This window comes from Scomber scombrus, chromosome 20 (assembly GCF_963691925.1).
Source record: "Scomber scombrus chromosome 20, fScoSco1.1, whole genome shotgun sequence".
NCBI classification, from domain to species: domain Eukaryota; kingdom Metazoa; phylum Chordata; class Actinopteri; order Scombriformes; family Scombridae; genus Scomber; species Scomber scombrus.
In genome coordinates, this window is record NC_084989.1 from 12,463,364 (window position 1) to 12,477,806 (window position 14,443).

General features: G+C 39.8%; 1 protein-coding gene across 1 annotated transcript in view; it reads left to right on the forward strand.

Moving 5' to 3' along the window:
• The window catches only part of rttn (rotatin), a 31,075-nt gene that overhangs the window by 1,298 nt on the left and 15,334 nt on the right, over positions 1-14,443 (forward strand). The window contains exons 4-26 of the mRNA XM_062441256.1: positions 48-146; positions 282-372; positions 674-788; positions 2,649-2,799; positions 3,101-3,269; positions 3,792-3,982; positions 4,188-4,303; positions 5,205-5,372; positions 5,485-5,697; positions 5,882-5,994; positions 6,084-6,210; positions 6,538-6,663; positions 6,924-7,040; positions 7,582-7,721; positions 8,320-8,491; positions 8,689-8,788; positions 9,376-9,461; positions 10,106-10,223; positions 10,851-10,947; positions 11,056-11,121; positions 11,212-11,400; positions 12,394-12,636; positions 13,222-13,378. Coding sequence (XP_062297240.1) covers positions 48-146; positions 282-372; positions 674-788; positions 2,649-2,799; positions 3,101-3,269; positions 3,792-3,982; positions 4,188-4,303; positions 5,205-5,372; positions 5,485-5,697; positions 5,882-5,994; positions 6,084-6,210; positions 6,538-6,663; positions 6,924-7,040; positions 7,582-7,721; positions 8,320-8,491; positions 8,689-8,788; positions 9,376-9,461; positions 10,106-10,223; positions 10,851-10,947; positions 11,056-11,121; positions 11,212-11,400; positions 12,394-12,636; positions 13,222-13,378 — 3,164 coding nt within the window. The remainder of the gene's footprint in view (positions 1-47; positions 147-281; positions 373-673; positions 789-2,648; positions 2,800-3,100; positions 3,270-3,791; positions 3,983-4,187; positions 4,304-5,204; positions 5,373-5,484; positions 5,698-5,881; positions 5,995-6,083; positions 6,211-6,537; positions 6,664-6,923; positions 7,041-7,581; positions 7,722-8,319; positions 8,492-8,688; positions 8,789-9,375; positions 9,462-10,105; positions 10,224-10,850; positions 10,948-11,055; positions 11,122-11,211; positions 11,401-12,393; positions 12,637-13,221; positions 13,379-14,443) is intronic.

The following is a 14,443-nucleotide window of genomic DNA, read 5'->3' on the forward strand; positions in this document are numbered from 1 at the left end:
GTACCCGAATGGGTATTTCAACAACATATGTGGTGTCTCTGTTATAGTGCCTACAGTTGTTCCACCTGAAGAGCATTTTCCTAAAATGGGGTATTTCCAAAAGAATGTGCCAAGCCCTACAGATTTACCTCCTCAGAGGATAGCAGGTACTTTTAATGCATTATTTCAGATTTCTCAGTATGTTGGGTTTCAGTTTTTTACACCCCAAACTTTGTCCAGCGGTCGTGCATCGTATTTCTTTCAGTCAATTCCTCACTAAGTTACCCTTCTGTGTTGTACAGTGCATGAGTCTGTGCGATGCTTGAAGTTTTCTGTGTTTCCATGGCTGACTTTGACAAACACAGACAGACACATACTTTCAACCAATGAAAGGTGAGAGACAATTTATGTATGTATCCAATGTTCCAAATTAAAATGTATAAATGAACAAGATTATGTTTTAATTCTATTAACATTTTTTCAAGTAAAAAAAAGACTAAAAATCTGCTGAAGAATGCTGTGCCCACTTTTTGGTATTTTACAGTGTCCAAGCTTGAAAAATATAGTGTAGCATAGATTTATTTATTAGTAGACTTTTTTTTATGGACTTTGGCTTTATTCATATTTGTCGTAATGTGTAGTGATGTTTATTGTGTATTAAATGTGTTTGCGTTCTCAAATTCTTTTAAAACAGTTCATTAAGGAGCAGCAACCCCAACTTAGTGCGGACAACATGCGAACTTCTATGTGATGTCATTATGCAGGACTTCCCTGCTGAGATCTTTCTACAGAGGCCAAATATTGTAAAGGTACTATCACACTACTATGGTCTTAGAAAGATTTTCCCTTGGTGACAAAAGTAATGACTATAGTATTTTTTAATATAGATACCTAAATATTTATCTTAAAATGACCAGCTGATGCATCTTTTAGCTATTTAGCTTTTGACTTCATGCTAAAGTTCACATATAGTATCCACAATACAAAACCTGTCATTGGTCCGTTTACTTTCAGAACACAAACAAAATGCACAACAGTCAGCTTGGAAGCAGAGAGAGACCCGCCTTGTTCTGGTTGTTTAGTCTGGCAATTCTCACACCAGCCTAAACGAACTGAACTAAACAGGCAAACACACCAGAGTTTGTTTTATGTGAACAAAACAGGTTAGGTGTCAACTGTAAGGGTATACTCGACAGAAATATGTCAACAAAAACTAATAGTGCTCACACCAGGCCATTGTTATGTATTAAAACACTATAAAAGATGTCAGTGGTATCATTTTTACATTATGAGTTATGTCAGTCTAAACTCAGGCAGCCCTCAGGCACAATTCTCTACAAAGATACACAAATCTCTGTATTTGATGGAACATTTGCATTTTCTTGTCTTCTAAATGGTGGCTTGCTGCTGAGTCCTCACTTCAATATCTTCTATGGTTGCCCAAAGAGACAAAATCTAAGAAGTCGGGAGCCTCGCTAATTCTGGTTCCTGGCCAACTGTTGTTCAGGATGCCGTAGTCTTGTTTAAAGACTTTTATCAGTAGAAGTGTATTGGTTTGACTGGTTAGTGTGACCGTCCCACAATGGAATTTATGGGATGGCCACTGTAGCCACTGTCAAAATAATAACCTGTCAAAAAGTGTCCTTGAACAAAACGCCAATTTATAATTCTGTGTCCCTGATCTCATAGGAGGTTGTGGAGGCCTCTGGGGGCTTACTTTGCTTGAGCAGGTACTAGATTTCTGGGAGGATATAGTTTGGTCGTCATGTACCTCTTGCAGGGTGTGAAAGTCCTTGGTGGAACATTTTGTTTCTTTCCTCTAAGGCCTCCATGGATATCACAGATTCAGTGAAATCTGTTGCAGTTGTCCTCGCGTTTAGAACTGTCCTCATCCTGGTCTTGGTGGCTTTGGAGGGGTTTCAACAGTTGCATGTTCTAAATGAGGAGCCCAAAATGCCTCTTTCCAGTTAGTATTTACATTATATTAATTTTGGCCCGGTTGATACACAGGCTCAGTCATAACCTCAAAGTCTTACTCCCTTTTTAAAAAAAATAAGTTTTGCTGTACTTGTTGATGTGTATATACAAGTATCATGTCAGCACTCGAGCGCATCTGCTGTCTGAGCCCTTCATTGCATTGGCATAGACAGAGTGTTGCAGGAAACATTATTTTGCCCTGATGAGCCACTGTGAACATTACTATTTTGATAATAAAGTGCTGCATTATATTACATTATTCTGGGGGCAGTATTAGCATACTGTCACCCAGCAGTCTCATCATCAAAAAGAAATCATTATGGGAAAGTACTTTTCTTCTTGTGGCTCTACTTGCCCCTCCTTTAGCTATTAAGCTAAATTAAAAGACTTTGATTTAGAGACATGACATCATTAGCTACAGAGGGCAGGGAATTTGAACTTGGAACAAATTGCTGCTTCAATAATTCAATTCCATTTGCCCTTCTTATTTACTGAACTTTATTACAACTTTTCTATCACTGTCTGAGCTGAGGCCATGTTTTTCTGCTTTCGTAACAAAGCCAAATAAAAAAAACCTTAATACTCACAATTACAATAATAATCGACTTAGTTACAACTCACTATTGATATGTCTGTAGAGATGTTTTCTTAACCCAGTGTAATACTATTCTGATATACCCTTCTGTTTTCAGAACCTTCTGTCCTTGTTGAAACTGGGTTCAGGTAAAGGTGAGGCAAGCTACCTCCACTTGCAGGCTCTCTCCTGCCTGAGGCAGCTTTGTGTTGTGCTAAGGAGGAGACTGCGCTTTCATCAAGATCCAAGCTTCTACTCTACAAAGCAAGGTAGCGTTCCTCACAAGTTAGCCTGATGTACAGATGTGTTTACAGGGGTTTTAAATACTGCTGTTATGGGTTTCAGCTGGTGATACACTTTTGCATCCTTATTCTGTTAGTTCACATATGTTCTTTCATTTAGAAAGTACATTGTTTAACAAATATTTATTTTGTGTTTGTAATGAAGTCATTTTCAAAAAGTTGTTTTTAATCTTCTGTGTCTATTCTTGTCTCTGCTTTATTAGTAAGAGTCAATATGCAACACAAGTGTAAGTATGTGCCTTTTTCCTCTTTTCGTGGCTTGATATAGATCCAGTGTCCCAGAACTCGTCCTTCTCTTATTCCCAGGAGGTTCAGGGGACCCAGCGTTCTCAGGCCTCCTCCCCAGTAGCAGAGTGCTCTCCTCGGCCCTCTGTGGTGGGACGCACAGGCCAGAGAGCCAGGGGAGATGGCCAAGATGGAGATGCAGCTTCCAACAGGTGTGTAGATAACATTAGACAGCATTTTAAATTTGGTCTAAATGAGATTACATATGAAAAGGATCTGATATCGCTGTCTGGGTAATATCTGTCTAGAGTCTCTAATATTCTTGTTTTATGAAAAAACATTTTGGTTTGAATCAGCATTGTTGTCATTTCTGTTCATCACACATTAAACTCAACAAGAGAGTCTTACACTTTTTGGTAATTTGTGCACAGCAAGATTTTTTTGTGGCTTTGATAATGACAAAATTGTCAGTGACACTAGCAGCAGTAGATGAAACAATGTGAGAAAGACTGTGGAGGATTTTATTTTTCTTGTTAAATTTGAATAACACCAAGAGCCCCCTAGTGTCTGGTGTGTAGTGTGTAAAAGTCAGCACTGATTCCCGTGATGGCAGGCACATTCAGTTTTTATGATCCATCCCTATACACCTCATACGTCACTCCTTATATTTGAGCGGTCCAAGCACAGATCATGAATTTTCAGTTTTCATCCTTTCTTGTGTGTGCTTCATCCAGTGGCAGCTCGCACCAAGGTGTAGCAGCAGTCCAGGCCCTCAGGCAGACACCACAGTCCCCTGCGGATGTGGCCCATTTGGAGCTCCCTGACTTGGGTGTAGAGGATGTCCCGGAGCTGCAGTTACAGCAGCTTACTTTGGCTCAGTTCACTGTTGCTACCATGGAGAATGCCATACCACTGCTCAAGACAGGTAGGAATCATTGTTGTATTGAAAAGAAAAAAAAATCTGTTATCAACGTCTGTTTCTCTTTCTCCTCTCCTGCTGTTTTAGATTGAATAAAGATGAGATGTTGCAAAAATCCCCTCACCTATTTCACCACATTAACTGTCCAAGTATTCTACCGGTCGTTTGATCTCCCCTGCTCTTGCTCTCTTGTTTCTCTCTTGTTTCTCAGAGGGTTCACATGTGTTCCATCGTGTTCTGGAGTTGCTGTGCGACGCCGTCCTCCTGCTTGGGGACAGTGTTTGTGAGCTGGTCTGGGACGATTGCAGCCTGGTGGGGATGGAGCTGGCAAGTCAAAACACAACTCATGACAGCCTCTTATGTAGATGAATGGATACACTTCACTGAAAGGGGGAACTGGGTTGGCCACCAGACAATTTGCCACAGACACACAGGCGTATGGTACTCAACTGTCAAGAGGAACTGTAGGCATGTGATTGAGCTGAATGAATTATATAAGGGTACAAAGGCTTTCTGCCTTTCACACATACATGCATATACCTCTTGCCTGTTCCCCAGGGTTTATCTAAGCACAGAATTGTTGGGTTAGTAAATGTCTCTGTTTATTCTGTATATAAAGTCCACACAATTAATTGCGTTAAACTGGTGGGGTTTTTTACTGCGCAGATCACATTTGTTGTCCTCTCTGACTGTTTAAAGAGTATGTTCCACTGCAGGGGGACTTATACACTTGTCAAGCTCAGGCCCCTCTGGCCCTCTGCTGTTTAATACATGCCCTGAGCCTTGCAGCCTGAGAACTGTTTTGTCATCTTTATGTGAAGAGCAGCTTTTGTGTGCCAGACCTCTAGGTTTTTCCCTATGGGAATGGGCCAAACTGTGTATGCCAGCGAAGCAATGCACAGGGCATCTACTGCCCCCTGCTGGTATTTATCTTTTATTGTTCAATTTCTACTCCCAAAACAAAGTGGCTGAGAATAGATTGTTCCAATTTATTCATACTGAGATGGGGTGGATCTGTATCTCGTCCCAAAATAACCCTAAAATCTGATTACATTCATTTCCTAACCCCTGGAACAAACAATTTTTCTCTTGGCTCCTTGCCAGTAGCTGTGCGTCGGTGTGTGTCTGTGATTGTGAACATGCACGTGATGTGAGAACGTGTGTATGTACTGTTGTGTTTGTGAAAAGTGTGTGCTTTTGTCTGCATTTATGTCTGTGTGTATTTTAGAAGGAGAAGCTGCAATCCTGCATGGAACTATTGGGGGATATCCTGAGCTACCATCAGAACGATTCAGCAGACGTTCCCCACGGTTCTCGAGTTCACCACAGAATTGCCTACACAGCCACTGCTATATTTACTATTAAACTTCTACAGACCATCCTCCCTCCTGAGAAGGTGTGTGTGTGTGTGCTTGTGTAACAAAATCACATTATTATGATTGTTTTCTGTTATTACTGTATTGTGACTCCAAAGACAATAGAAATGTAAACCTCTTTACCTCACACAGGCTAGTGACAGTCTCCCAGAGAACACTGCAACAGCTATTTTCTACTTATGCCTGGACACATCATTGGGGAGTTTATTACCCAGCATGCAAGAGACAGCAGTGGCCTACTTGGAGCAGGTAAACACAGACAGCTTTAACCTCTACAGGAGGGTGACCCGCGCTACCCTCTGGATGGAATCCACTTGCAACTTCCTCAAGGAAGCACAAGCTGAGGTATGAACCGCATGTCACATAGTAGCAGTAAGCTAACAGAGGTAGCTCTACACTGTAGAGAGAGATGTCAGTTTTACAGACATGCACTATAGTCAGACATAAATGTAACTGTCACCACTGGTAAAATATGTTTAGCCTGTCACTCAGACTGGCATTTCATTACTTCATTTATTTTTTCATCTAGGGAGAAAATAACTGGTTGGATTTACTTGAGCTGGCAGACCAGGCAATAGATGGCCTCCCGTTTCACCAACACTTACCCATCATCAAGGAATGTGTTAACATCTGCTCTTACCTGTAAGTTACAAATCATAATAATTCATAACTTGTTCTTGTTGCTCTATTTAAATATGAAGAATAGTTTACATTCTTTTTTCCGTCATTAGGTGGAAGTTTGATCAGCCCAGTCCACTCCTCCGAACAGAGAGCCAAAAACTCCTCCTCAAGCTGCTGTCCCATCCTTTACTGCCTGTCAAGACGGAAACATACACGTGCACGTTAAATTTGGTCAAGGTCAGAGCAAGCCATCTTGTACAGGCAGTCAGTGTTTAAATGAGAGTGCAAGTTCATGGCTAAAATGTACCGGAGCCATAATGCGGGTCTGTTTGGCAGGGCACCCTTATGTAAATAAGCAGGATGAAGATGGATGAAGCACAGTCCTTTGACAGTGTGCTATAAAAAACCCACTTGACATTTGAAATCAGACATCCTTGCATTTTACCAACCACTGTCTAGAGCACATGGCTACATTTAAAGTAATTGGAACTCTTCTGTGCGAGCACAAATGAGAGGATGGCGATAATTTATGATGTGCTTTGGTGTGATTACATACACCCCTAGGAGTGCCTTGGCATCCAGAATGTCTCGCGACAGGAACCAGGAGCCTGCAGTGGAGTCAACTTCCTTCTACACCACAGGGTGCTCTATGAAATAAGTGCTTTTGGCCTCCAGGATTCTGCAGAAATGGTAGGCAAACACTTGTGTACCACTTGTACTCAAATTAGAAGCAGTATGACTGTGAAGATCTTTAAAGCAAGGTCATTTATGTGTAAATTATTTTGGCCAGTGTGTCATGGATGTTTTTAAATCATTTGAACTTACTTTAAGGCCACAGTAAAGTGCCAGGATTCACCATGATTATGTAGTCTGTCACTTACACTATCTGTTATCTAATGTTTTATCAACAGTGCTTTGTGTGAATTCAGCAGTTTAACTGTGATCTATAGGTGAATGTTGCTGCCAAGGATGTCCTGCTATTTCTGCTCAAGGGACGATTGATGATGACAGCATCAACCTGGGACAGATTCAATGAGGCACTCTACCCGGTCATCCCCATATTGCAGGTGTTGTAGACCCTGGAGATGGTGCATTGTGTTTGTACTGCAAAACTCATAAAACAGCATTATGTTTGGAAGTTATTATATTATATTTATGGAGCTGGGGGAAGTGGTGCATGTTTCCCGCTATCAAAACAACTATGATCAAAAGTGCAAATTTAGTGCTCTTGGTCCACAATTGAGCTGCCAGTGAGAAAATTTTTGTTATTCTCTCATTTACATATTTTGTGTTATATTGTTTCCTTTTTTGGGTTGAAAAAACCAAGCTTTTATTAATTGTTCAGTTTCAGGCAGCAGAAAGCCAGGAAATTCTTCATGAATATACATGAGATTTTGACTAGGCTGTCAAGTGTGATTTAATTCAAGGAGGCCATTAAGAGATGGGCCCACCATGTCATCAAGAGACGAAATGAAACCACTCGTAATCAAAGTGATGCATATTTTATTTACTTTTGTGCTGCTTAGATGGAATTCCCCATTGTTCGCTGCATTGTCTGCCAAGGCAGTCAGAGAATTGTGTGTGTGTGTTTGTGTGTGTGTGAGGCAGGGTTTCACCGGCACTGAGGAGTCACTGGGAAACTGTGTCCTGCTGATAAGTGACATGTCGGACATGGCAAGAGACAACATGTTTCCAAACACAGCCAAGCTAAAATTAGCTCTCCGACTCCTTTTCACTAAACAGCCCACGTGAGTCTAAGCTGTTGGTCTTTTTTCCTGTTTGTGTCTTTGATTGTATGTTTCTTCGCTGTCTTTGCCTATTTCAAGTTGTTTGATGAGTTTGATGTCAGTTAGTAGAGCAAAAAAGTTGCAGAGAGTCTGAATATTTTGCCCGACAACATTTGTGATGGCAATATTATCACTGTCTGTTGCTGTCAGATGATGTGCTCATCAAGTCATCTAAACTGTCTGGTGAGGTCTGTGTAAAACAGCTACTCTGTCCCAGTCTATGAATATTGATAGAGATGGAAATTAACACCAGACACTGGCCCAGAGATGAGCTCTAGTAAATTTTGGCAACGCCTAATAGATTTGTCTGCCCTGCCAGCTACTTTTTGACAACCAGTTGTCAGTTAGATGTAGTGTTTAAAAGAACATAAAAGGCGGCCACATTTTTGAATCCTTTAGCTGTTTGTATGATGTTTTTAATGAAGATGAAAAGCTTGGCTTGACACTAAGTAAAGTTGATTGATGTGGTTGCTTTAAATCTGTTTAGAGAAGAGGTTGATTCTCTACTGTGATTTTTCTACTAAATTTTGCCTACATTTTTTTCTTCATACATCAACAGCGTGAGAATAGCAGCAGTGCAACAAATCCTGCCCCACCTAACCAGTGATGATGAAGCCAACATAGCCAGACCAGACCTAGATCAAACAGTGATCTCCTCACTCCCCAATCTCTACTGCGTCAGAAACCCTTTAGACATCACACTTGACACCAGCAACAAGTCCGTCCTCAAGGTATAAATCTACATACAGAGACACAACAACACGCTCAGATTCACTTGAGCACAGGCAGAAATAATAGAAACGATAAAAATGACACATCACACAGCACACAAAACACCTAATCATATGAAGTGCTTTTCCGTGTCACATCCTATGTCATCTGTGTCTTGAATGTGTTTTTTCATATTTATGTGTGTCATGGTGACTAGGTGGAGTCTGTGGAGAAGCTCTTTTGTATCCTGTCCTCAGACACTGTTGACATTTCCCTTAGAAGATCAGCTGCTGAGCAATTATCTGTTGTTCTGCAAGGTGAGCTATCTGTGAAACCTAGTAATGGTAATGTACAATATTTCCTTTAAACTCATCTATTATATTATTTAATATATTTCCTTGCTGTAATCTTGGAATTGGCATGATAATACTTTTAAACCATCCACCCCATCTACCTCTGCACTTCTCTCTATATGCCTTGAGGCTTTTCATACTCTTCTTACCCCTATATTTTTAAATTGATTCTACAAAATGTCCTTTCTGTTTTTCATAGTTGTACTATTTTAGCTATGCAGCAGAGTGTAATGCTAACAATTCACATCCCTCTAATAGTTGATTGTGAGCTTGATATTGTATGATGCAGTATATTGGCTTTGAAAGGTATTTGAAAGGCCTAATGAGAGTGTTAGATGAAATTTTATGCACTTGATAAAATTAAAAGAACAATCTTTGTTTATGTGATGAGTGAGAGTCCTCCCCCTATGAAAACTGCAATTTACAGTTAGTGCACAGAGTGTGTGCACACCCACCACCATATGTTTTAGACAAGCAGGAAAAGCAAATGGTTGAAGATTATGCAAATGTTTATTGTCAGTATATTGAATTGTTCTTTTCCTTCCCGGCAGACACAACAATGCACCCAGTGCTGAAGAATCTTGGAATAACAGACAAAGTCATTTTTTTCATTAACAAGAGTGTAAACCACAACAAGGTAAAAAAAAACAAACAACCAAACCTGTTCTGGCAAAGTGATAAATAGATGTGTGCTGTAGGAATTGCTGTCCAAGCCAAACAAAACAAAAGCAAATCAGAAATGTGCTTCTGCACTTGCTCACACTCGTGTAGATGCCCTCATTTGTCTGTACTGTACGCATTTGAGTACATATGTTGCCAGCGGATGTGGAGGATACCCACTGAGGCGTGCATGATAGAAGGATGAAATGGTCTATATTAATAGTGTCAGACAGGCCCTGGTCAGCAGTGATTTTTGCCCTCTAGTTACTGCAGTCTGCTGATCATTCCCAGGCCTTGAATCAGAAGCTGCTAACAGGGGTAATCATCCAGCATGTCTGGCTAAATAGAGGTGGAGGAACAGGGCCACAGAGAATAACTTGTCTCAGCTAACAAGTGTATGTGTAAGAGGAATTCCTGCAGGTTGTATTTGTCCTGAACCCTTCATTGCCCGCAACCAGCACGATTGCTACATTTGGATTTAGCTGAAAGGTCGTGACAGTAAGGAGATCATGTGCATTTGTATGTGAGAGACACAGAGCAGGAGCAGACAGAAATACAGTGTGTGTGTTTTTGTTTTCCCTACAATTAAACACTGAGTGTGTATGCTGCTATTCTCCCCAGAGCTTGGATTGCCTGCTGGAGCCTTGTGTATGTATCCTGAGGAAGCTGGTGTATGCTGATCCATCTCTGAGGCACAGCCTGGCACAGCGCAACCTCCTGCTCCTCACGCTGCTCAGGGGTACATTCACAAGCCATCTCATTAAGTAACAACTATAGACGTTGTGTTGTGTAGCTCGGGGGCACATCCTCAAAAAAAGACAACAAGTCAGCCATTGATGCATAGCTTTTAACCATGCTGTCACACTGTTAAAATAGCATATTAGTATGATGCAACTTGTTGCTGTGGAGCTCAACATCAGCACGTTGTTTAGAGCTTTATCTGCAATGCTGTATTTGGTAAGATATACAGCAACAAAACTTTTTTTTTGGCATGATTTTTAATTTAATTATCATTTACTTATTTTAAATTAGGATATAATACATTTAAATTATAACATGTTAATTGTGACAAGCTGTATATTTATTATGTTATTGCACATTTGAACACAACATGCATTTTTTGGTGTGCAAAAATATATGTTGAATCTTTAAGAATTACAAATGTAATGTTTTTACAACTGATTTTAAAGCACTCAGTGGTTGCATTAAGACTTGACAAACTACATTTCTATGTTGGCGTATTAAAAACATATTGGCCGAGCCATTTAGTGTTTGTCACTGAGACGGAATATCTCAGACTGAAGTAGACTGATAAAGTTTTGGGTGTGGTTATTATGTAAATTATTTATGTTTGTTTTCATTATAGCATCCTTGATATTGAAGGAGAACAAAGGCAATGGAAGTGAGATTGCTCTCCTGATGTGTTTACTGCTATTTGATGAAATTGCCAGCATTGAATTATGGTAAATATAAGGTTTTTTCTTTTTTTCTTTTTTTAAACACACTTCTTATATCAAAGTGTGCATCCATTCAGTACTTTGTGTTACCACTTATTTTTTCTGTCATATCAGGTCAGACAAATCCAACAAAGATGTGACACTGGCAACATTCTCCTTACCACTGACAATAATACGCAGGTAAACTGATCTGTAAAGTCATGGATGTCAACAGCTCATTAACAGCACTTTGCACAGATTATCTTACTCTTTCCTGAACTTTTCTTCCAGGTACAACATCCCATTCCAGGCATCGAGTCATCATGCTGTCAGCCCGTACTGCTGTGTCCTGGCTCCGTCTTCTGACCTGCTAACCCTAGCCCCCGCCCGCCAAGCCCTGCAGATGGCGTGGAACACTGCATGGCATTCTGGGATAGACAACCTCCTTGAGGAGCTGCATGGCTCCACAAATGTTACTGAGTAAGAACCTTAATATTCTTTGCTCTTATATGGGATGTCAACATAGTCTTAAATTATTACCAGAGAGGCTATTGTCATTTGTTCATGTGTAAAAACATGATGGGAATTGAAAACCAAAGTAGAACAATTATTTTGCATCAATGCAAAGCACATTGTCATTCACTGTTGTAGATAAAGAAATATTAATTAATTAATTGTTTAGTAATTTTTATTCAAGTGAAATTGATTTTTGCGTTGTTTTAATACATCTGTGCATTTTAATTTGGTTTCAAAAAATGTTGTATGTTGAAGAAACTGATAATTATCATAACCTCTGTAACAACCAAAGAAAACTCCTGCTGAATATCACTCTTTCACAATGTTTTCTCTTGTAGAGAATTGTAGTGAAACATTAGTTTCAGAGGCTTGGGATCTTGTGTTTCATCTGTCTTCATTTTCTCCTAATGTGACCTAATTAAAACAGATGAGAATGTCTCTCACACAACTTTAACCAGCTTGATTACAGCAAAGACATTTAAAGCACACCATAGATGAATCTATCCACCTGAAACTAAATTTCATACAATATTATCACTGGGAGAAGAGCACTTGTTTAAAGTGGATCAGTCAATGAAAAATTGCGTTAACTTCCTTGGACTTAGTCTATTGTGTCACGTACAACTTACTACTTATAACAAAATTCAAAAATGGTACAAAATGGGTTTTTTTCATGTCATGACAATAAATTTGACGGTTTTCTTGAGTGGTACTTGGTATGATCATTGCTGCCTCGATTTGATTTAGTTGCAAGTCATTCTCAGAAAACATCTCTCTTCGGATGACTCATAAATGTCTCTTCCCTCTAGATTGGTGATCAAATATGTTTGTTAATGCAGTCATTAGTATGCTCCTGAGGGTGCCACTTATGCAACATACTTGTCAGCACATAAATAATCATGTAATCTGATTTTGAATATATTCTTTAACCCTTTGTTACCCCCCCCGCCCCCCTAGATTTCATGCTGACCTACAGCTGTTGGAAGCGCAGGTTCTGTCGCTCCGAGCGGTGCACCCTCCCAATGCGCTTCAGGACTGCATCAAGGCCATCGTCACGGCAGCAGGACACAGTTCAGTGACCTCTGCCCTCTCCAGGCTCAACCTTTACTTGCTGATTGACAGACTGGCCCTCCCTCACATCCCCACCCACAGCTGCAGAGACACTCTTCACTCCCTCACTTGGCAGGCTGCTGTGACCAGGTACACCGCATATAAATTCAATTAAAGTTTTGTGTACTCTAGGTTTACAGGCTAATAACGAAGTCAGTGACTATGATTTGTTTAGCTTTATGAATTAAGCAGATTATGAGAGGGTTTTTATTATTTATTACTGCTGCTGCAACTCTGTATAACAGTGAAGAAAAGAACTTGCCAGAAGATCCAAATGTTTTTCCATGGCTCAGTAAGTGCAGTAGCTTTTTCTTTTCTTATTTTTGAAGAACTTACATGAATTAATGAGGTTAAATGCTTTTTCAGGTTCACAATGCCCAGATATAACTGTTAAAGCATTGATGAGGAAATTTGAAGAACTTTCTCATTAAGAATTCAGTTTTGGACTCATGATAAGTCTGTATATTTTTTTTGTATTTCTTGTTGGCATTGCCCTGATTTTGAATTGGTAAGAATAAGATGAATACGCAAAAGAATAATATGGAAGTCTTGAGTGAAGAACTTAATCTGTAACCTTTGGTAATTACAAAAATAACAAATGATTACTTAGTATTTTCCTTTCAACCACTTTCTCTCCTTCTTGTTGGTATGGTCTGCGTCTCTTCCACCCTGCAGGTTTCTCCAGGTGCGTCCAGCCTGTGTGGAAGATGAGAGGTTGCTAGTGGGCATTGTTGCATTTTTGAATGCCTTCTTCAAACAGATGCACACAGAGTCTACATCTGACCCAGAGGACAAGGATTTGCTCTGGATACTGGAGCTGCTTCTCAACAAGGTACAGAGTTTTTTGACACGAAGGTCTGGATGCTTTTAAGAAAAGATATCTTATCTTATAAAGGTATAAAGCCAGCAATATGTACTGCATCATATGTTATTAATGTGTACTAATTGAGCTTGCCTTTAGTGTGTATATGTGTCTGGAAAATAGGTGGTGAATCTGTTTTTACGAATAACCTGGTTAGATTCTGTCCTCTCTAACACAGAGGGTAATATACCTGTAATCAAAGCATGAATAAATCACACAACGTCAGACAAGCCAAGTATGTTACTCTCTTATAACTTAAGAAAAATAGCACCACAGTATACCACCTCAGATCAGCAGCAGAGATTATTTCCTGAGCTTTTAAAACAAACAAAGTTGGGTTCATATTTTTGCCCGAGGAAAAGAATCACTGCACTGTTTTAGTAGGGAGAGCTACTTTTAGGATTTAATCAGTCTCACCTTCGCTTTCTCATTAATGTGTGTGTAAACAATAAGCCCTCCCCTGGCAGCTAAGGCAGACTCTCATTGATGCCTGGTAGGGGTGAGCAGCTCTGCTCTGCTCCGACTTTTCTGTAATTACTGAGCTGTTTCAGGAACATCTGTCGCTTTCTACACATGCATTAACTACCTACTCTGTGTGTACTGCTCAATAAGAAATTCTGCGTGCTATGTGCTCCTACAGCATTGTTTCACAGGAAGAACAGGAGGTGCTTTCTCAAATACACTTGTCAGCACTCTCCTCCTGCCACCCCCCCCAGTTTCCTGACCATGTTTCCTCATGACTTTGGAGATCCCCTTCCTTTTTCTCTAATGCTACTTTGAGGTTGACGTTTTTGGTTTTGAATTAAATGGTTTGTTTAGTAAATTTGGTGCATGTGTTCATATTTTACAATATACAAGTTATGTATGCAGCACCCATACATTTAAATGCTTAACAGAGGACAGGAATCCATGAAAAGGAAAACAGTAGTATCAAAATGATATGAAACACAAGAAACACATTCACAAGTTGTTAAAACTATAAGTTTAAAACAAAAACAAAAACGTAGAAAGAGATAAAAATGGGGGACATCCAAA